The sequence below is a fragment of the Chroicocephalus ridibundus genome, chromosome 8 (genome assembly GCF_963924245.1).
Source record: "Chroicocephalus ridibundus chromosome 8, bChrRid1.1, whole genome shotgun sequence".
NCBI classification, from domain to species: domain Eukaryota; kingdom Metazoa; phylum Chordata; class Aves; order Charadriiformes; family Laridae; genus Chroicocephalus; species Chroicocephalus ridibundus.
The window spans coordinates 46,966,014-46,989,023 of NC_086291.1; the positions used below are offsets into that span (position 1 = coordinate 46,966,014).

The window sequence follows — 23,010 nt, forward strand, 5'->3', positions numbered from 1 at the left end:
AGAAGGTAACAGAAACTTGTTCAGAAACTCATTTTGTAGTTGATTACATCTTGGTCCCTAGGGGGGGTGTAAATTTGCTGCACGCAGTAAAACAGCCACGTGGCTAGAACTATGACTTAAATAGCTCTTTTTCCAAAGAATCTGAGTTAAGATTATTAATACTGATTTCTGTTTAAAATTCCCTCAGTATTTGTTATTCTATTGTAATTAGATTTGCCTTCTCCTTCTATCAATTTCAGATTAAGCAAAATGGTCATCATTATTTATCGTAGGGTTGTATATGATTATTAGAATTCCTACTGCCATCAGGATAAGCATGCAATCCTAAAATTAGCTTGACTTCTAAAAGCTATTTTGATTCTAGTGGAATAAGCACCTATAGACAAAGGTATATGAACCTCGCTCAAACTTGGATAATGGGTACATTATCGTCTTTCTCTTACACTTCTGAGAGGTATAAAAGTTAGAAGGTTATTTAACACCATAACATGAGGCAGAAGTAGAACCGTAGGTGTCTTACTGAAGTTAGGTTTAAACTTTAAAACCCAAAAGATACTTGAAAATAATCAGGAAGAATAGCAGTATAGGCTTTTTGGTACCATAATTCTACTCAAGATAGAAGTGGTACTAGGTCTCAAAGTGAAAGATATTGTGTTGTTGAAATACTTAGAACAATCTTAGCTTCTTTCTTTTTAAGAGAATTTCAGATTGTCATTTCCTAAGGACGTCTTTTATTGAATAATGTAACACAGGCGATCACTAATGATGAAGTGGCTTTAACTCATCTTGATTCTCAGTGTTCAGCAGGAGCAATGAAACGTGAATCAAGTGCTATGACAGGAATTGAGTCTGTAATCTTATTGTAGTACACCAATAGCACTCGTTGTCACCGGAGGAATAGTCTTCCTCAGTGGCATTATTCTCCGCACACTGTATTTCTACAAACGTGGAAGCTGTATATGCTCTTAGGCCTGTCAGACTTTCCATTGGCTTGATATATCTAGTTACTGTAATGGTGTGGCTTACCCATCATTAAAGAAACTGCTAGATATGAGGGCCTTGAGAGAGTATGTGCAAGAGAGCCTGCAGCTGAATATAGTTCTTATGCTTGAGGACTTGCAAGTGTTAAAAGATAGGTACCAGGTCATTAACTGACACAAGAGTGAACTGAAATATGTATCTTGCCTTTTATGCCAAGAACTGTCTTGTTGGATTTTTCATCTTGCACTCACAACTAGCTCCCTGCTTGTTAACCTGAAGTTGTATTCTAACTACTCTTTTTAAGCCAACCTCAAACATAGTTAAAGTAGTCTATGTGACTTTGCAGATGCGCATTGCAACTGTCTTGCAAATCTCGGTTGCCTACTATAGCTGCTGCCGCCTCTTGCAGGCGTGGAGGTATGCAACACGTACATTCATCTCAAGATCACCTTTTTTGAAATACCTCCCTTCTAGGGTGTCTGAGCAAGCTAAGGCAAAAAACACACACCCCCCCTTCACAAGGTCACACTGCCTCAACTGGGTCTAGCTGTGTGTCCCTGGTGCTCACCTGCACAAGGAAATGGCAGTGACCACCCCTTGCAGGGGACGCCTCAGCTCCAAAATGCCGACAGCCACCACAGACCACTCTTTAGCACCCACTGTTCTCTCACGAACAGAAGCACCGGCTGCGCCAGCCGCCTCGACAAGGTGGGGGCAGGAGGAAGGTGCCTGTCAGGGGGCGCCGCTGGCAGGGAGAGGCCGGCGGTAGGAAGCGGGCCTGGGCGAACGGGGTGTCGACCGTGCCTGAGGAGACCTAAGATAAGCGGGGGGTAATGGTCGCCCTCATGGCGGCGGCCTTCCCGCCTTCCACCTCAGCGGCCGCTGAGGCGTGGCCCCGCGCGCAGGTGCGAGCGGCGTGGCGTGGCCCGGATGTCCCCCTCAGGTGCGGCCCCGCCCTCCGGCCGCGCCCCGCCTTCCCCTCAGGTGCGGGCGGCTCGAGGCGGCGACGGTGCCGCTGGTCCCCCCCCCGCGATGGCGGCCCCCGGCGGGCTGGGCCGCTGCGTGGCCGCCTTCTGGCTGGCGCTGGCCTTCGACGCGCTGGGCTTGGCGGTGCTGCTGGCCGGCGTGTTCGCCGACGTCTTCTTCTCCGACCTGCTCATCTACGCGGGCGGCATCGGCATCTTCCTCAGCCTCATCTGGTGGGTGTTCTGGTACGCCGGAAACCTGGAGGTGCCGCCGGAGGAGCTGCGCGACGACGTGGGGCTGGCGCTGCCCAAGGGCGGCGGGGACAGCCTGCTGCGGGGGCTGGTGCACGGCCTCAGCCTCCGCCTCTCCTCTGCCTTCGCTCCCGCATCGCGATCCCGCGCCGCTGCCGCCGAGCTGGAGCTGCAGCGCGCCCGGAGCCCGCGGGGCCGCCCCGCCGACTCCGGCAGGTGAGAGCCGGGGGGGTGTGTGTGCACCGAGCCGGGTCTCCAGGGAAAGGGATCAGTGGAAGGGAAGCTGGGGACCGGGGGAGGAACCCTAAGTTTGCCTGGAACTTGAGAAAACTCTCTTAACTGAGAGTCAGTTAAAAACTTGTGTTAAACCACTTGCTCACAGCTGACACGTCAAAACAAAACAAAACAAAACACAAGTTTTGGGAATCTTTCTCCACTCAGGTGGTAACAGAAATCGAGTGAGAGAGATGGTGCAAATTTGATCAGGCAGGGAAGATACTTCCTGTTGCCGTCTAAGAACAGAAAAGGCCAGCTGGAGTAAAACATGCCTGAGCGTGATAGAGTTGGCGTGCGGAAAGCTTGCTGCACGCATAGAAGTTGTGTGGTCCTGAACTGGTCCTCACAGTAACTAAATGCCATCAGAAGTTAAGTGTGGGGTAATGAAGTAGCCATTAACCACTACCCACATGAGGCCTTGTGAGGGGAAGCTCCCTCTTTAGCAACATGAAATGCTTCTTTCTTGGAGAACAACAACAAAAAAATTGAATTGCTGACTTGTATTTAACTTAGGGGCAGAATGGTAGCTAATAGTTTGAAACTCATAAACGCAACCAATAGTTAAACTACTTGTCTTGAACCCCAGTCATCCAAAAAAGATGTGCTACGATCCAGTGTGCAAAGAAAGTGTCTTGGTCCAACTTTGAAACATCACTGAAGGTTATCAAGCCTTTCAAAGTATCCCTAGTGTGTTCATTAATATCCCATGTTTATTTAGGAAGAAAAGCATGCTTAATGCTTTGAAAATGGAAAGAAAAAAGTCAAGCTTTCACTTCACCGTGCAAAAACCTTTTCTGAAGGAACTGTAAAAGCGGTTTACCTCTAAGTGTCTGAACTGCTCGAGAATTCTGAACATCTTGCAGTTCTGATTCACTGTGTACAAGGTCAGCTTTTTCTGCTGCTCCTTGAAACTAAACCTTGAAGCTACTGTTGGTTTACAGCAAAGTTCATGTGGAAATCGCCTTCTTTCATGAAAGCCGCCGAATTTTGTTCAGAGGAAGTTCTAACAGTAGGGAGATAGAATATAGATAACTATTGCTTAATAGAAAACTTGCAGGAGGCGGAAAGGGACAGCAGCAATACAACTTTAAAAGAGTTGCTACTATTATTTAGTTTATTATTAACTATATCTGTTAAAAAAACCAGGCTGTTGAAAATGACAGACATTTTAAGACATTTTTTTCTGAAATGGGTTTAGAATTGACAGATGGAGATCCATATTTGCTGGGAAGAAATTACATTTGTAAATGACTATGCCTAATCTTTCTCCTCTAAAGATTATGGCAATTATAGGTACTGAGTTCAGTAGATAATGTGCCATCTCTGTCGATGGTCCTACTTTCAATATGCATACATAGATGTGTATTTTGTTGTGATGGACTTATAGTAGTGGAAGTTATCCATTATTTTTAAAAATTTCAAGTCTTATTACTGATTTTAAACAGAAACCATCTATGGTTTATTATTTCCTATAGAGACAAATATATAGAGTGCTTCATTACAAGTTCTCCCAAGTAAACAGTAGCTTCTAATGTGGTAGTAAACGAACTTTGGTCCAATTGCATTAGTAATTGTAATTCAGAATGAACCAAAACAGAGGGAGTGTATACATTGTAATTGTTACACACTGTGATATAAACTGTATGATTTTAACTTTCAAGGTAGAATAAAGGATAACAAACGGTTGCACCTCCAAAGATAATTCAGGGTTCCCTTTTGAAGTAAGTTTGTCTGAAGTACTTTATATCTTCTCATAAACAACTGTCTGAATCAGATCCCCATCTGGAAATATTTATGAACTTAACCAAACGGGTTAAACATGTTTGGGCAGATATTGTCAAGAGAGAGGAGGGAAAAAAACACCACCACCACAAAAAAAAAAAAGCCACACCAACAAAGAAACCCAACACTATACTGGCCATTAGAAAAGTGTCCTGAGCCATTAACTTCAGATTTCTCTTAATATTAAAAAAGAAAAAAAATGTGCAAGTGTTTGGAAAATTAACTGTTGTGTTAATAAGGAAGTTTGTTCTTCACAGAAACTATTTATGTATTTTTGTCATTTTGATAATTTTCTGGTTCTTGCCATTAATAACTTTTTGAAGCTATTAATGGAATACTGCATACTGTTCCAGTTTCTGATCTTAAAATTATAGTAGAAGTGAATAAGAAGGGTGAGAATTCTCAAGATATGTAATGAATTCTATTAAAGGAATAACAAATAAATTAGGATCCTTGAGCATGAAAAGAGATGCAGAGTCTAAAATATTCTAGAGGCTTATACAGCCGTAAGTGGTATGGAAAAGGTACGTATGGAATGGCTCTCACAAGACAAAGCAGGAACCAATGAGTTGTCATGTGCTATGTAGCTGAAGTGTGGGATTATTTGACATGGGACAGTGTGACAGATTAAAATTTACTGATTTGAAAAGCCAGAGGAAACAACAGAAGGGATGCAAAGATAATACATTTGGCTCAGGAAGACCCGAGGCAGTAAGTGTCAGCTGAGATAATATCCTGAGAAGATATTACTTGCATGCTGTATTCTTATGCCTTTATTGAGACATCCACCCTTGGTCACCATTGGAGATGGGCTGTTGGCTTGATGGGTCTTTTATTTGGGTCCCAATTGGCTGTTAAAACATGAGGGAAAAATACTTTTAAGACTGACTTCAAATGACAGTTTAGAGTTTTATATGACTATTTGTTCTAAAACTTTTTCGGAGTAACCTTTTCTTAATGTATTATCTTCAGGATCTGTTGAAGACACGACTATCGAAGTTACTGCCTTTAAAAGTGGGGGAAGTGCTACAAATTATGGAAAGAGAATTCCCTACTCAATGCAATAGGATTCTCTCATGGAATAATCTCTGCAACCATTGTGGACTCTGTATAAAATGGACACATAGAGCCATATCTCTGCCAAATGCACCTATTTCAGTATTGGACTGGGTAGGTTTTTTGTGGGCTTTTTCACCATTTCAAAACATAAACTAGATCTCTTAAGAAGTGAGAACTAAGAAAGAAACAAACCTGATTCACAGAAAAGTCACTGCAGCGTGTGATACAGATATTTTTAATTTTTATTTTTAATAACCTGGGAATGTTTGGATGAAAAGCTCTTGCACTGTTTTACCAAGGTCTGGAAGTTAAACTTACTGTGAATTTTTATGATGCCAGTGCAATACTTTTGTTTGTAAGGGTGCTTTTAAAATATCTATTGTAAACCATTGATGCAAGGTTGCAAATGTAGTAGAAGTTGTTTATAGTGTAAATACCCAATTTACAGTGACTCTTGTAAAGTTTCATCATTATTTTGGAATAACTTGGAATTTGAGATTTTATAAGTAGACAAATCAAAACAGTGATGTTGGCATAGCGGTACCTTCTTCATAGTTGCAACTGATGTAATATGATGACTCTAAGAAGAGGCATTTTTAGTCCTGTGATGTTGGGAATTTTCCTAATGCTGAAGCATTGGTGGAGGGCGGGGACACCACCAAAAAAACCCCCTGTTGATTAACAAATACTCTGATGCTTTATAAAATATTAAAACATTTACATTTATATGTAACTGGGAAGTAGCATCTGGGAAAAGATTTATATTAAAGTTAATGATACCTAAAATTCTTGTGTGGAGAAATTCCTCATGATTTCCTCTGGTTTTGAACTAACACTAAGAGTTTGAGCCCACCATTAGCAAATATGGGTAGGTCTTAAAATTTTAATGTACAATTGTTTTTATGCCACACCTTATCGAATACTAGAGGTGGATTTAAGGAAAACGTTTACTAAGAATACTGTGGCTGTACTTCCTTGTGAACTCTTGAAATGACTTTCAATGTTCTCTTCTAAATGACAGGAGTAACTTTTCACTTTTCTATGCATATTCTAATTTAAAATATTTTCTGAGTGCTCTCAGTTTTTCAACAAGGTTCGGTGAACTCTAAACTTGAAGGTCTATGAAGTAATTTCTCCTTCACTAACTGCAATTTTTAGGAGGTGTGTACAATTGTTTCCTCCTTTTGGAGGAACTGCAATGTGACACCACTGTGTTGTTACAATGGTCTGATTGAAAAAAAAGCAGCCAAACAGACTCCTCCCTTAAAACATATAGATCACTGTTTTAGTGTCATTCACAGGAATTTCTTTTCATTTAATTGTTCTGAACAGAGATAACTGCTTTTTCTGATTCCCCATAGTTTCACTTGTAAAGCGAATTATGAAATGTAATGTTTAAGAGGTGGAATGATTCGTATGGTGTGTCTAAACAATGATAAAAAGTACTTGCTGTGGGGAACAATAGCTATCGTAAGCTCTGATCCTTTCCTTTTGAAAATCTAACGCAGTCACCATTTCATGCAGTCTGTTTGCCTTCTAAATGAGGAAGGCTAGTACTAAATAGAAACTGGCAACTGAATTATTAGCAGTTAAACATTAACGAACATTTAACACTATTTTAGTCTCCTGGTATCCTTATCAGTTGTAGCTTGGCGCAGCACAAAGTCCATTAAAGAGCTTTTACTCCCTGGATGGGGAAGAAGCGCTGGCAGATGCTCAGGACGCGTGTGTGCGCTGGGTCTGCATCTGACCCTAAGGTTTCTGTGAGACTTATGTCCTGTGCACACCACTTGAAAACATAGCCAAAATCACAAAGAACCACACGCTGGTTACAGCGGTGTGATTATACAAGAGGTTTTTTTGTAGCTGGTTAAGCCTTAAAACTAGCTCAAAAAATGTGTTTTATATTCCACTAAAGGAAAAAAGCCAAACCTATGTGGAAGGACCAAATGCTCCTTGTTAGATTCTTTAGATGTGGGCTGTGTCTAAAGATGGTTCTAACGTGGTGTATGTGATTTATTTTTCTTAAATAGGAACATCTCCAGGGAGGAAGTAAATTATTAGTAAATTCTACAAAAATCTGTTAGTTGTGACTCCTGCGGGCACAAGCTGCCGGGCAGGAGCTGGGTATTGGGGTGGTGCAGGGGCCTGGGGCCACATCACGCCGTGAGCCGCTGTGACCAGTTGTGTGGGTTGGAGAAATGAACGTTATGTATTCAACTGAAGTTAAAAAAGTGTGGAAAATGGATGTTTCCATTCATACCTATCCAGGTTGCTCTAAAAATTATTGAAGGCTTTTACGTATTTAGTGTTTAATTCCTTTTGAATTATCCGATCGCCACGCTGCTGCATCCTTTAACGCAGTCAGTTGCGGTGTATTTAAAAAAACCCCAAGCCACCCCCCGGTACCGGGAGGTGACGTGAGGCGCCCCGGCCCCAGCCTCCCTCGGTCCTCCCGCACCACAGACGGCGGGGCCAGAGCAGCCGCGGCCCTTCCAGCCGCCTCTTCTCTATGGTGCGGAGGGCGGGGCCATACCCGTTTCCGGCAGGGACGGCTCCCTTTCCGCCCGGCCGCGGCATGTGGCGGCGCGGGCAGCCAGCGCGCGAGGGGCGCGGCGCGCGGCGGCGCTCGCCGCGCTAGCGGGCCGCGCGCTGCCGCCACCGCAAGGCAAGGCGGGAGAGCGGCGGGGCCTGGCCCTCCGCTGAGGAGAGGGCCGCGGCGGACGGTGGGGGCCCCCACGGGCGGGTCGGGCCCCTGAGGGAGGGCGGTCGGGGTGAGGCGAGGCCCGCGGCTGCTCACGCGTCTTCACCTTCCCTCAGGCGAGGCGTCCGCCACCATGCTGGGAGGGGACGAGTTCATCAGCTCCCCGCCCAGGAAGACGGTGCGGTTCGGGGGGACTCTGACGGACATCTTGCTGAAGTACGAAAAGGTGACTGGCTGCTCTGCGCGGGCGGCTCCTCCTCGGCCAGGCTACGTGCGCTGCCGCGGCGCTGGGTCCCGGGGGGTAATTCCCTGTCTTCGTCTCGCACAAGACCGTGTCTGAAGGCTTAGGAGAAAACCGGAGAGCGGCTGAGTGCCGCAGCATGTGCCAGGCGGTATTGCTGTGCAAGGGAAAAGATTTCCCCTGTGAGTCAACCTGAGTGAATCCTGGGTGTATGTGAAGCCTGGCTTACGCCAGAGGGTGGAAAGTGATCGCAGCCGTGTCCGCAGGGAGAGTGGCCGAAAATGACCCAGCGGCTTCAGGTGTCCGTCAGTGACAGCACTCTGCTACTGCTGCTTCAGCCTTCCATGAGCTTTCTCACTTACTTGTGTTCTTCATGCCACTGTTCAATAATATTAGGTTGCTCAGACACGTTAATGAAATCTGTATTCGTTGCTGGGAAAAATATGAGTGTTATTTACTTACTTTTTTTTCCCCTGCTAGGGTGAGACCACAGATTTTGAGTTGTTAAAGCATCAGCTGTCAGATCCAGACATAAAGGTAAGAGTTTTGATTGGATGATTTAAAGTTCGGCTGTCTGAGTGGAATCATCAGACAAGTAATTCTGGTGCTTACCCAGATCCTTTGCTTTAAACACTTAGCTGCATTTAACAGCTTCTTGCTTTGTGGAAACTGTCAGAATTAAAACTCCAAATGGGGAAAAAAAAAAAAGCAATTGTCTGTTTATACGCCTGTATATCTTATATGCAGGATCTTGACAAATGATGTCTCATGCTTACTGATGCTGCTCTAGAGTGAGAATTGCTGCTGTTTCAGTATTTCTCTTATTTCAAGACTTGAATGGCCCTTCTCCTTAAACTAGAGCAAAAAGAAAATAATATTGAATGCCACTTCTTAAATATGTTCTGTGTGAGTGAGGTTTGTGTGCCTTGCTCAGTCTGTTACTAAAGCCTTCCAGGCAGGCTCTTGGTTTAGGAGTTGGTAGGCATTTATTCTTGCATTTGAGAACTTCCATTGGTGAAGACACAAAAAAATTTATTGTGTGCTAATGTGAAAATAGTTTCTAGTAACAGTCTTAATCCTTGACTTTGAAGGATTTTGTTATTTTCTAGTAATAGGTAATACTGCTTATTGAAATAGTTACCTATTTTTTTTTCTGCTTATTTTAAGGATGCCCAGATCATTAATTGGCTGCATGAATTTCGAGCTTCTGTTGTGTATTTGACCAAAGAGCTTGATCAGCTGGTCAGCATTTTGCTGGTAAATATCTGTCTGTTATGTGTGAAGGTTAAGAGTTTATTACTCAAAGCATCATTCTTTAACATCTTGATCTTTGCTTACTTGCAGAGGCTGCCATGGTTGAAAAGAAGTCGAGAGGTAGTGGAAGAATATCTGGGTTTTCTTGGCAATCTAGTGTCAGCGCAAACTGTCCATCTTAGGCCATGCCTCCGGATGATTGTGTCACAGTTTGTCCCCCGTAGGTTACTTTTCTCTTAATCTTCTTTGTTTACTTATCAAAATGCCTTTCCTAGATAAATTTGGTATAAATATAAAGGGTGACACGTTCATTATTGGGTCAAGTGTTTTTTCCTGTTGATTGCTCTCTTAACTTGAATAGCTGAATTATACAGATAGTTTTCTGTACCTAGATTTTTTAGAAGACACATTCTAGTGGCTAATATAGACTCCATTTATGAAGATGTCTTGGAAAGGGATGAACTGTATGAGGTTGTTATTACTAAAAAACAAAAGCTGCAGTGAGGATCATATCAGATGTTCTCAAGAACTCCCTATTTCTGTGAATAAAACAGTCTTTTTTTTTTTTTTATGAGATTCTGCTTATTTTAGAAAGTTTCATGGATAATTTTCATGCTTTAGTCCTGATCAAGACCGTTGTCCAGTGTGTTTGCTGTGGCATTGAAACTATTACCTGTAAGATTTGTACAATTTTGATATAATCTCACTTTTTGCTAGCTCGAATAACCATCAGAGAAGATGATGTGGATATTTCAGATTCTGATGATGATGATGAAAGTGAGTATTAAGGAAGCATGGCTTATATATGCTGCTGTAATAGCTTTACTAAAGAAGTATACAGTGCATGTTGCTCCCTTTTCACAGAATTAATTTAGCTGAGTTAATGTAAAACATTAAGAAACAGTATGTCCTTAAATTCACAAGTCAAAGACTTTCGTGTACTCAAGTCAGTGATGTGGTGACCCACTTCTTGTTACTTTTAAAATATTCTAGTTGGTGCAGCATCTGCAGGGGTAAGACTGAATGCATAGGAAGACATGCCTATTCCTAGATGATTTCAAAGCCAAAGGAAAGTTAGGAGTTGTTTGTTTTCCGTTTTATTTACCTCAGTAAAACTAGGTAGTTTGGGGGATTCTTGCGTCTTTTTTTTTTTTTGCTGTTGTTGTCTGTCTGTGGTAAGCTCAAATACGATTGATATTTATAACAGAAATGCCTCTTAATTAGTGTATTTATTGATAACATGAACAGCTAAATATTTTTCAGGAATTTGAAAATTTTGAAAATGTTTCAAAAACATTTTCATGTTTTTTTCATCTTGAATGCTGGAATAAATTTCAGTTCTGCTTGTGATGACCCAACTATTTTTCTGCTGTTCACTTGTGACACTGTTTGGATAAAAAAAACCTGCTGTAGAAGCCTAATTATCTGTTTGTTTGACTCTCGTGAAAATAAGGCATAATTTTTCAATAGGTTTTATCTAGTTAGAGACTTGGATTTAACATATCTTCCAAATGTTTGTGTATTGTAGGATAAATTTTGGATTTCCAAGTTTAGAGTTCAGTCTGAGAGCGTATAACAACAATACATGGCCTTAGGGTTGTCAGCACATTCAGAATTTATTGATTGTGATGCCATGAATTTTATTTGGAATTGTTTTTGACGCTTATTTTGGTACAAAGGCAGTTCAACTTAAAAACAAACAAACAAAACCCAAAACATCCCCCCTCCAAAAAAACCCTGCTAATATTTTTGGCAAATGCAATTTCCTTGGGAATCTTTAAAATGTTTAGTTTATATGAACTGGTTTTGCTAGTTCCGATTTAGTTTTCTGTAACCAAATGCATAACGGTACTTTTTTTGTGTCTCTAGACCTTTCTGAAAACTTTAATACGTGCCATAGAGCATTGCAAACTGTTGCAAGATATGTTCCTTCGTAAGTATATGATCCCACGGTTTTATATGCCCTTTCCTTGCAGATTTAAAGCTTGTGAACTGATGAATTTTTTTTCTCTTAATTTGAAGTAGAATACTTTAATTTCATTGCATGATTTTTCCTAATATTCACTAACTGGTGGAATGCTGTATCCAATGATTATGAAATTTCCATAGGCATCAGCAGCTGAAAGTCTTGTTAATGGGAACAGGAAGTAGGGAAAGTCATGTTTATAGCAATGTATTTGAAGTGGCTTCTAACAATCCCACATGAAAGTTTACCACTTACTATCTGTTTGGTAATCCTTACAAAAACAGACTTCATACAAGTGCTTACCTTAAAATAAAGTTACTGTGAAACAAGCTTATTCCCATCTGTCTTTAGAGTGCTGGAGTTTCAGTATTTGCTCTTGTGGTTAATAACCTATAACTTTGAGGGTTTTTTTGTTTGTTTGTTTTTTTTAATTGTAGGACACCACAATTTCTCATGCCGATACTTGTGGAAAACTTTCCTTTCATTAATAAATCAGAAAGAACTCTGGTAAGACCTGCGAATATTTTTATTTGTTCACTTGGTTTTTTTAATGTATAAATATACTCTGTAGTATTGACAACTGTTTTGGTGGCATTGAATGCAGGTTTTTGTGTATATTTTTTAAAATTCTTGTTGTTTTTATATATATACATGCTTATCTATAAGGGTGTGTCTGTTTAGTATAAGGTTGTCCAAGCATACTGAAGTTCCTTGTGCATAAGCATTATGCTAGTCTTTAATGACATAACTGCATATCTTTTCCACAGGATTGCTTTCTTAATCAATGCACAAGATGGACCTCTTTGACGATGAATCTCAGGGTTGTATAGTAAGGAGACGGTAGGATACCTGTCTCGTTTGTTGTCAAAACTGGAAAGTATTTATCAGAAGAACAGGGGATTTGATAAACAGACAGAAAGCAATAGACATTATAAATGAAATCCAAGTTGTCAGTAGTGTAGGGTGTTAAATTGTTTTATTATGTCTTTGGTATACGGCTCGTGTGGTGGAAAAACAAGCTGGAAGTTCTTGACAGGTTATGGCTCTTGTTGTGATCTTTATATTTACTTGTTCCAACTTGATATGTTGGCACTTCATTTTACAGAAAGGCAGAGCCCTACACCGCCAGCCAAGTTCAGTTGGAGCTGTGTTTCGAACTCATCAAGTGCTGAAAAAAAAATTGAGTTCTTTGTATACCTTGCTTTTTTTTTTTCCTTTTTTTAAATCTAAATAACTTTGGGCATCAGTTCCCTGTCTGTCAAATGAGGGGGATAATAGCTCTTGCATGTTTTTAGGAGAAGAACTTTTTATTTACTTATTTATTTAGCAGCTCAGTGAGGAGTAAGTCATGGAAAAAATTCATAACTCTGTTTTCAGGGCAAGGTTTGAATGGTGTAATAAAAATATGGTCCATGCATTGTTCTTAAATATTTCAAATTTATACATTCTTGTTAAACTAGCTCTATCCGTCTTAGGTACTGAGTAAGCCAGATAGCCTGTGGAAAAATCATATGTGCTCATGTAATTAAAGGTTGTGTTATAATGCATATTCACAAAGAGACTATGGTGTACTTAAATGTGGCAATTTACTTAATTTTATGTATTGACTTGACCGTTTTGCTATATGAAAGTTGCAATGTTGTGTTTTGTACATGTCTGTATACATGGGTGGGCACATGGACACTTGTCTGTTAACCTGTTTGAATTATAATCAGAACGACTCTGAGGAGACTTACCTGTGGAAGTTAGAATTGTTTGTGTATCATAATAGTGTGAAGTAAAGATGTATTCACTCTCACTGCAGACAGTTCTACTAGAGCTGGTTCTAGATGTAGTGAGGAATATGCTTCTTGTTTTAATTTTTGTAGAGAAAGTTTAGACTTAAACCCCTATGGGAATTAATAAACTTGTCTTATAGAATATTTATACTCATTCTGTCTAAATGTAGTTAAGAAAAATTTAGATGGAAATAGTGGATTAAGAAGTTAATGGTAACACAGTTCAACGATTGAAAGTTGATGTGTGGATTATACATTAATTTATTCTAGATCGAATACAGTCTGTTTAAACCTATTTCTGCCTGTTTAAATAACAAATGAAGAAACTTGTTTTCTAAGAGTCCTTGGTAGAAATGAGACTTTCTGTTAACATTATTAAAGATAGCAATTTATTTTGTGTTATAGGAATGTTATGTTCACAACCTGCTACGAGTTACAGTGTACCTTCCAACTCTGAGGCTTCAAATTCTGGAGCTTATTATTGAAAAGCTGTTAAAGTTGGATGTAAGTTTGTTCTGTATCATGTTTTAAGGAAGCTTGGTGTTAAAATACACAGCGTAGGAAATTAAATATGCTTCAGTGTTAAGCACAACAAAAAGTATGTTGCGGTAGTGCTTATGATCCTGAGTGTAAAACCAGTCAAATCTACACTCCATGCCCAGTCTTATGATGTTCCCACATCTGAGGGTAACTGTATGATGTGTACTGTTAACACCCTGCATGGAATCTCCATGCCAGAATCAAAATAATGGTTTCATGGCGATTAGCGCTCATGTGCAGAGAAGGTGCTTCTCATTGTGTGGCTGGCCTGTTTTATAATTCTTTTGAAGTAAAAGGATTTACAGTCTTTGAAAAGATGGGGAGAGTAGGATTGTAAATGACTAAGTCTTTATTTTGGAGAAACTCAGCATGGGGAAAGCTTATATTCTGGAGGTAAAGTTTCAGGCAATTATGTATTGCATACATAACATTCCCTTTTAAAATGTTTATTTAGTCAAGGGCAAAATATATTCTAGAAATTATTCATGTCATTTCTATAAATAATAAAAAAGTTTCATATTATTGTCTGGTCTTACAAAAATTAATGTCTTGTTTGCAACTGTAGGTTAGTGCTCCACAGCAAGATATTGAAGATGCTGAAGAAGCTGCTAATAACTCTGATAGTGAGGAAAAATCTACAGAGGAGGGACTTTTTGACATGGTTGGCTATCTTGTTCTACTAAAAGTTTTTTTGGTTGTTTTTTTTAGTAAAATTTTCACTTTTGAGTTGGCTATGAACTAAGACAGCGTAGGAATACATTATTGCTTTGTTGTTAACTGCACTGCAAACTGAGATAGGGTACGAATACACTATTGCTTTGTTGTTACTGCACTGCACACAGCTCTGGAAACCTGAACATCTGGCCAAATGATTAGTTGTAAATTAAATAAATGTGTTGACTTTATTCATGTAAATATGCAGTGTACATGCAGTGAATCGATTTCATTATGTAAAAGCGCAAGCAGCTACACATAAAGCTAATAAAAGAATTCATGGTAGTTGGCTTAGTTTACAAAAATTTGCTTACATTAGGTGTGTAATTAGATACTGTTGTTTTTTTGGTTTTGTTTTTTTAAAAAAGACAAAGCTGTAGCATATCACTGAAAGAGGAAATTTAGTTTCACTTTTCCTGTAATTGCTGTCTTTATGATGTTCTGTATATAAAAGCTGCATGACTACTATTTTATCTATCAGGAGGAAGATGAAGAAAGAAAAGGAAACAAGGTTGTTTCTTCTAGTAGTGAGAGAATGGCCCATCCACTTGCAGAGCGCCTTGATATTCTGATGACCATCCTGTTTTCCTATATTAAAGATGTTTGCCACGTGGATGGTAAGAACACTTGACCTATAATCAAGTTTTTTGTTTTGTTAAGAAGAAAAATGTAAGATGAGTTCTTGCTTTCTGCTGCTGCAAGATAAGAGCCTTCATCCTCTAGCGGCAGAGTTCTGCCATCAGCAGGCTGCGGTCTGCATTCCTACCTCTGCCCAGTGTTACTGGCAGAGGATGCAAAGGTTTATGGTTTTAGAGGTTTAGTCTTCAGTTGGAGACATTCTGGTTAGATAAATATGACACTGTATCCAAACTGTGGCGTTACAGGGTATAAGGGTAAATAGTGGGTTTTTTTTCATTGTGCTGCAAAAGTTAGGGGATTAGAAATACTTTCTGATTAACCACAGTGTTTTATCATTTGCATTGCTTTTTGTATCAGAATTATATATCCTTTCAACATCTCAAGGAGTGTAAGTAGATTAAAACAACCAGTCATGTCACTCAGTTGGAATTGATACAGCAAGGCTTTGTGTTATAGGAAAAGACCTGAAAGAAATGTACACTGGCATTTATTAAGGGTTTGAATTTCTTAGATTTATGTATTTAGAACAGAATATTTAGAAACCATTTTGCTGTATCTTCTTCACGAAGTCAGGTAGTTTGTTTCTTAGTGTTTTCTTCTAGCTCTTCAGAAATAACACATTATTGCAAAGTTTGCATGTCTGCCAGTTCTATACATGTGTGTGCATGCATGCACACATATTCTCCGTGTACACCACCGTAAAAAGCAGTAGAACTGAAGTCCTGGAAGGTCTTACTATAAATGTCTTTTAGATGTCAAATAAGCCCAGGTGTCAGATAAGCCTGGAAGTCAGCTTGACAGTATTTCTTTACATATTTCTTACTGGTTTAGAAAGATATAAATGCCACTTTAGCAGCATAAGGTCATGGGAAAAAAAAAAACTGAAATGGCTCATTTTGTTCTGTTTTTTTTGTGTAGGCAAGCTTGATATCAACAGAACAAAGGATTTGTATCGGGATCTGGTTTCTGTTTTTGACAAGCTCATTTTACCAACCCATGCTTCGTGTCATGTACAGTATTTCATGTTTTACATCTGTAGCTTTAAATTGGTGAGTAGAAGCTGTTTTTAAAATGCATTGTCTTCTGTCGTTTCTGCATCCTTGTTTTGGCTTTTTTTTTTTTTAACAAAAAATAGTTGTTTTCTGATGTAATTCTAGTCTGAAGATAATACATCAGGATTCATTAGTATCTCTGTTTTCTTTTCCTTCTCTGTTACTCCTTTCTTCAAGTTCTTTATGTGGTTGCTCTTCCCATGTTGCTCATAAAGTGCAAACAGGTGAAATCTAAGCTGGTGTGAAGGAACTTGATTAGCAGACCTCTTTTACAAGAATTAGTTGGACCCTTGAACCCAAGACACAGTGCTCCAGCAAGTTCCTTCAGCATCCCAAAACTATCTCAAAGATATTGTCAGTGTTAGCTCTTCAGTTTGAACGTAATTTCTGCTGTGTGTTCCCCCTCTCATTTTCTAGTCTCTCTCAACAAACTATTGTTCTTTCTCTTACCATATAAAAATAAGAACATGCATAGTTTTTGCATAAGAGTAGCTAGAGATCCAGTTAAGTTAATGCCCTGTCTCTGACAGTGGTTAATAGTGGATGTATTGGAAAGAATATCAGAATGGGGCAAGCATGTTATGATGCTTTGCTAGAGTACCCTCTCAGCCTCCAGCAGCTATCCAGTAACTTCCTGAGCCAAAGTGATGTTCTTTCCTGGTAACAGCCCGTGATGGACAAACTCAAGGACAAAATATCTTGTGATACCAAGCTTTTTATACTGATGTGAATTTTTGGCATTGCTAACTTCTGTGGCAAAAAGTTCCACAATATAACCATTTAAGGTGAAGAATCACTTTTGTTTCTGTAAATTCGTCTCTCTGCTATTTTCATTGGATGTCCCTGACCTCTGCCACAAGAGACAGTGAACAGTCACTTCATGTTTACCTGCTTACTGCTCTTGTTTTTAAACATTTCTTGTGTATCTGTTCCTGACTTTTTCCTAGACTTATGGTTCCATTTGCTTTTTACAACTAAGTGTAGAAAAAGACACAAGAATGCTCTTCCATCGTGTGTAGGAGTAGTTATTTACTACAGTTACAGGTAGATTATTTTTTTTGATGGTTTGGTTATGGAAATTATGTGAGTATTAGGAATCTATTACTTAGAAATCATGAGCTGTTATGCTGACGACACTGTTTGTGTCTTGTTTCCAGGGGTTGGCTGAGGCATTTTTAGACCATCTTTGGAAAAAACTACATGATCCAAACAATCCTTCAGTGATCAGGCAGACTGCTGGGAGTTACATTGGCAGCTTCTTGGCAAGAGCTAAATTTATTCCAGTTGTGTAAGTTGTTTTGATATATGGTCAGAACCAAACAATGTATGATGATTGCTGAGGCTAAGTACAGAATTCACAGAATGCACATGGAGTGTTGGTCTCCTGTTCCCACTGCTTTGCCAGTAAGCCTAAATCTTGTGCTTTCACTGATTGGGGTTTTCAGTGCTGAAACATTCATTCATTTTATGCTGAGATAAAGCAGAAAGCTCATTAACAGAATTTCCTTTTTTACAATTATATGTTCTTACCAATTTTCTGATAACCATTGGGATCCTTGAATATTTGTTTAACATCTTTTCTAGACTACTTCTCGTGCTATTTTTTTACACCTTTTTTTTTCTCTCTCTCCCCCCAACCCCCCCCCAATTATAGTACAGTAAAAGCGTGCCTGGATCTTCTGGTGAACTGGCTGCATAAATACATTGATAATCAGGATACAGGGGCTAATGCTTACTGTGATGTAGCTCTCCATGGGCCATTTTATTCTACATGTCAGGCGGTGTTCTATACACTTATTTTCCGTCATAAGCAACTTTTGGATGGAAACTTAAGGAAAGGTGAGTATATTAGGTTTGAATGGTGTTGGGATTCGTTTGCAAGTTTTACTGTTGATGTGTTTTCTAATGATTAATTTAAAAGTATCTGATGGCAAGTTTATCTTCTTGTGCTCTAAACAAAATGAGGTGGCTTGTATACCTGTTGGGTTACCAAGCTAAATAAGCTTTTTTCCTCCCCACTATTGAAAACAGTGCTGATAACTCTTCAACATTGATATCTGGCCCCACTTACTGAGCACGTTGAATTCCAGCTATATAAAACTAGTGTGGACTTCAATTAATCATCTGTATTGATGACTCTGTGCCTCTGTCAGTCCCTGTAATAGATGTGTAAGTGTAGCTTCTGTGTTAGAAGGATTCCTGGGCTGTGGCAGGTTACTGTTATTTAGAGTAGCTTTTCTGATGAACAAGTTGTGGGCTAGATCTCTACTGTAAGAGACTGCCCTAGGACGTGCTTCTGTGGTGATGTGCAGGGTGCAGGCTGGTCAAACTGGAAATTCTTAAGAGTTCATCTTATATGTTATATAACTTATATTTGTCAATTGTTCTTATTTTCAAGGTCTGTCATATCTGCAGAGTTTAAATTTTGAGCGCGTTGTCATGTGTCAGCTAAACCCCCTGAAGATCTGTATACCCTCTGTTGTGAACTTGTTTGCTGCCATTACCAGGTACCTACTCATTTCTTTCGATTTCAGCTTGGTACAGATATTTGCGTGTGTGATCTAAAAACAGCACAGTACCTAGAACATGGGTTTATTGTTAGGAGCAGTATTGAGTGTTATCCAAGACAACTCATACAACACTGCCCATATTCTAGGTAGGATAAGTTTTTTTCTGGTTCAGTTTCAATTAAATCCTACAGTGCTGTGAAACTGATTTTTTAAATTATTTTTTATTTTTTGTTGGCGTCAATATGATTCTGCTTGGGGGTGAAGTTTATAGGAGTGCAGAGGAAGAGAACAGACTCCTTGCCTTGTGACTGTCTTGAAAACTAGTATCAGTTGGAAAATGGAAAATAGAAGTGATATTTGTTAAAAAGTAACTTTGTCTTTTAATACCATCTGAAATCTTTGCTTTCAGTGTGCTAGAAATACTTCACTTTTCTTTATTACCTTTTTTAAGGAAATACCAGTTGGTGTTCTGCTACACAATTATTGAGAGGAACAATAGGCAGTTTATACCAGTTGTTCGGAGTGGCACTGGGGGTGACCTTGTGCAAACATGCACTAACCCACTTGACAGTTTCTTCCCCTTTGATCCCTACCTGCTCAAAAGGTATAGTTTAAAAATAACCAACTCATTTCTGTGTTGTAGAAAATAATGAACTAGAACTGTAAGAAACTGCCAGTGTTTCTACAGTTCACTTTCTTCCCTGATCTTTAGCACCTTTCAAGTTGCATGTTTTAAACACAGATTGTCAAAAGTTTGAATTGAAATTTACCCCCACTGTGACATATAGCAATGAAGAAGGAACAGGACCCAGTGTCCTGGAAGGACTAATTAATATCTTCAATGACTTTTCTTTTAGTTTTCCTTGTTTTAAGCAACCTCTAAAATGTAATGTTAGCCTAATATGTATTTTGTTGGAGCTTTGGTGGTGGTGTCATTTTTGTTGTTGTTTTGGTTTGGGTTTTTTGCACCTTGAGTGTATCACATTGGAGAAGTCAGCTTGTTTAAAACATCTTGCTTTTTTAATGAATAGTGCTTTTTTAATGAAAAGCTGCGAATAGATTATTTGCAGCTTTTCAAAACGTCTAGCATTATGATGCTTTAATCACTTTCTAATGTTAGACGGCACCATTCTGACTTTTTTTGTCTCAAAAAAATACCTGTCTCCATGGGAGACATTTCTTAGAAGTAGAAATTAATATTAATAATTATATTAATTCGTAATCTTAATGGATACAAATAGATCTGTTCTATTTAATTATATAAAATTATATAGTAATATTAGTAAATAATATTACTGAAATTATTAATGTTATCTTCAAAAAATTGGAAGAAAATTATGCTTATCTGTGAGCCTAGTGTAGATGTTGAAAATACCCAGCTAGGAATTAAGAGACCTGACTATCAGAACTCCTCAGACAAACAAATTATAATTTATAACTGTCAGCAAAATGGAGTTATTTCTTCATGGGATTAATTGGGGATTATATAGGGGTTAATTGAATAGTTTGTAAAACCCTTCAGAGGGCTATCAAAATGCCAAACATTTTGTATTGTGTTATTAAAATGAAATACATACGACTTTTACTGAATACATTAACTCATATTGCATTCATACTTAAGATCAAAGAAGACCATTGATCCTTTTTATCAGTTTTGGGAAGAACTGAGTGCTGAAGATCTTGAGAATCTGAAGAAACCCATTAAAAAGGTAATATTTCCTGCTCAAAACACATTTCAGCTTTTGCCAAATCTGTATCAGCTGCTTCTATTGCAGGATTAATTTTATTTAGTAGATGTGAGGACACTAAACATTTAGGGGAAACAGTGATTGAAATAAAGAAGCTTTAGGGATTGATCCACCCTTGCTTTGAGAACGCTTTTCCCCTCTTCTGCAGAGGAGTTAGTTTGGCATCACAGGACCACTGTGAACGCTTATGAACGCTCTCAGAATATGGACACACTGATGTCACTGGGAAATCCACTTGAAGATATGATTTAGTTCCCATATTTCATAATGAGAGTACCTCTAATTCTCTTACCATTCCAACCAGTCAGGACAAATCCTGAATTATGTCCTTCTAAAGCTCCTATGTAGTCTGTTTACCTTCTTGCAGAATGTTTATCCTATGTCAGGTGTTTCAGTCCTTCAAACAGTGTGTTTTGCTTCCCTTCCTGTGATAACAGTAAAAATACTTCATGGTGTTGCATAAACTTTCCTATAACAGTTTGATTAGCAGATTTGATTATTGTAACATTTCAGAATTTATTTTAGAATTTCCCTTTTTGGTCTCAGCATTCATTACTTCTGCCAAATCTTAATAGAGACCTGGAGTATCTTTCTGCTCTCTCTGATCCTTTTAAATTTATGCAGGGTGCTTCTGAAGATGAAGATGATGACTTTTTGAAAGGAGAAACCCCTCAAAATGATGGTGTGGTTGGAATTGCTCCAAATTCTTACGAGTCAAATACCCGGAGCCCCGTGAGCAGCATTGGCTCCCCTGCAGACTGTTACGTGCTGTACCCTCAATGACGTAATGACGTGGAGAGTCAGAAGTGAGAAGGTTGAAAATTGTGTGCAATTTTTTTCTCTGTAAAGAGACTCTAGCTCAACTTTCCAAACTGGCAAATGTTTAAGTAACTACATTTAAGAAAAATTATTGTTTATTAATCATCAGATTTCTACAGATATGTTATGATAAAGTCATATGTTGCTAGAAAAGCTTAGAGAATAAATAGGGTGATATTTTACGAATTTCACATTGAAATGGTTTTTATGACTTACAAGGATTTTTTTATAGTTTTTCCTGACTCTTAAAAACTTTTGTTTACTAGTGTTTCTCTACAAGGTTTTATATATCAGCGGTGAAGTTCTGGTGTTTCTTACTACTGATTTGTGTGGGGACCAGAATTCCATTGTCAGTATTCAAAGTGGACTCTGGTGACTGTTTTTGTTTTCTAAGTAATGGTATGATCCCACCACAGGGAAGCCATGAATCAAGTCTGACTGTGACTCTTTTGCACGCACGTCTTAAGCTTTTCCTGTCTATAGAACAGTATCTGGTAAAGCCACTTGATAGTGGAAAATGTACTCATGTGATAAGCATTATCACTCCTTAAATCTGTAGCTGGCACACAGCTTTCCCAGCCATGAAAGTTCAGACTTGTAAAAGTGATGGTTGGTGGAAGTGTTGAAAATGGAGTTAGCTGAATGTATGATTTGTAGATGGTTTTCTTTGGGGTGCTTGTGAAGCACTCTGGGACAGGTATTTATTTTCAGGATTTGAAGTTTATATGTGAATGCTGAAAATACAAAAAAAAAAATCTTCCCTCATAGAAAGGAAGTAAGTGATGGTGTCACTGGTGTCCTTGTGTTGTCCATGTGTCAGTGTAGAGTTCCTCTGCATAGGTTTCATGTCGTCTTTTCATGATTGCTGGCTTTTAGATTTGAGTAAGAATATAAGCTGTGGAAAAAATAAATGTTATTTGTGTAACATTTAGCTGAAAATTTTATGCATTTGGGACTAAGCTCTAATTGCCCTTCTTTTAGAATCTGAACTTGGAGGCTTTCAAGACAACATTTTTATTCAGAGCCAATAAAGACTGATGGAAACAGTGCAATTCTTAAACCTTTGAAAACGCACATCTCTCTAACAGGATCTCTCTGTGTAGTCTGGGTTCTCAAAGTCAGTGAGTTTGTTCTGACAGACTGCAAAAATGAATTTTAGGGATGGTACTGCAAAATACATCAGTGGATCTGTTCATTACTGGATAAACTGGCACAGGTTTTGTTTTTAATTTTAGTCCTCTCTACTGTCAGTCCTCAGCTGTAAACAATAGATTTTCATCTTTCTCCTGGAGTAGAAGAACCCTTCTCACATCAACAGTAACCTCCTTTGAAAGCAGCCTTTTTCTCTTCTTTCACTGTTAGGTCTTTAGCAACATAGTCATTTCTTACAAAATGAGGCTGTGGAAAACTTTCCAAATTGTAATAGCAGGTACATGATTCAGGAGCTTCCACCTGATTAACAGCGAAAAAAAAGAAGGCATAAGTGACCCATTTAGATTAAAAACACGCAGACATTGAACTGTCTGTACAATTTGCATTCATAGACTGAAGGGACTTGCTTAAATCAAAGATTCAATTAGGAGCTCCGTCGTGTTTCTGTAACCTCTTCTGTGACAGCTCTGGTTTGGTTACTGAGATGGCAGAGGGGAGCTGTCAGGTGCTGGAGCTTTGCTAAACAGACTTTGTTCTTTAAACACTGATGGGATGGAGAGGAACGTTGGTTGTGAGGT

At 39.0% G+C, this 23,010-nt stretch overlaps 2 protein-coding genes across 2 annotated transcripts; both read left to right on the forward strand.

Annotated features, from left to right (window-relative positions):
• Window positions 1-1,877: 1,877 nt before the first annotated feature.
• LOC134519687 (transmembrane protein 238-like) lies at window positions 1,878-6,087 on the forward strand. Its single transcript, XM_063344190.1, has 2 exons — window positions 1,878-2,414; window positions 5,229-6,087. The coding sequence occupies exons 1-2, from the start codon at window positions 1,912-1,914 to the stop codon at window positions 5,236-5,238; spliced, it is 513 nt and encodes a 170-aa protein (XP_063200260.1). The 5' UTR covers window positions 1,878-1,911; the 3' UTR covers window positions 5,239-6,087.
• A 1,762-nt stretch (window positions 6,088-7,849) lies between these two features.
• RRN3 (RRN3 homolog, RNA polymerase I transcription factor) lies at window positions 7,850-21,466 on the forward strand. The gene is made up of 18 exons (XM_063343799.1): window positions 7,850-7,983; window positions 8,136-8,245; window positions 8,741-8,797; window positions 9,428-9,517; window positions 9,605-9,734; window positions 10,232-10,291; window positions 11,384-11,447; window positions 11,918-11,987; window positions 13,664-13,762; window positions 14,364-14,459; window positions 14,994-15,129; window positions 16,070-16,200; window positions 17,361-17,491; window positions 17,858-18,042; window positions 18,602-18,710; window positions 19,165-19,317; window positions 20,335-20,422; window positions 21,086-21,466. The coding sequence occupies exons 2-18, from the start codon at window positions 8,153-8,155 to the stop codon at window positions 21,242-21,244; spliced, it is 1,851 nt and encodes a 616-aa protein (XP_063199869.1). The 5' UTR covers window positions 7,850-7,983; window positions 8,136-8,152; the 3' UTR covers window positions 21,245-21,466.
• The last annotated feature ends 1,544 nt before the right edge of the window (window positions 21,467-23,010 follow it).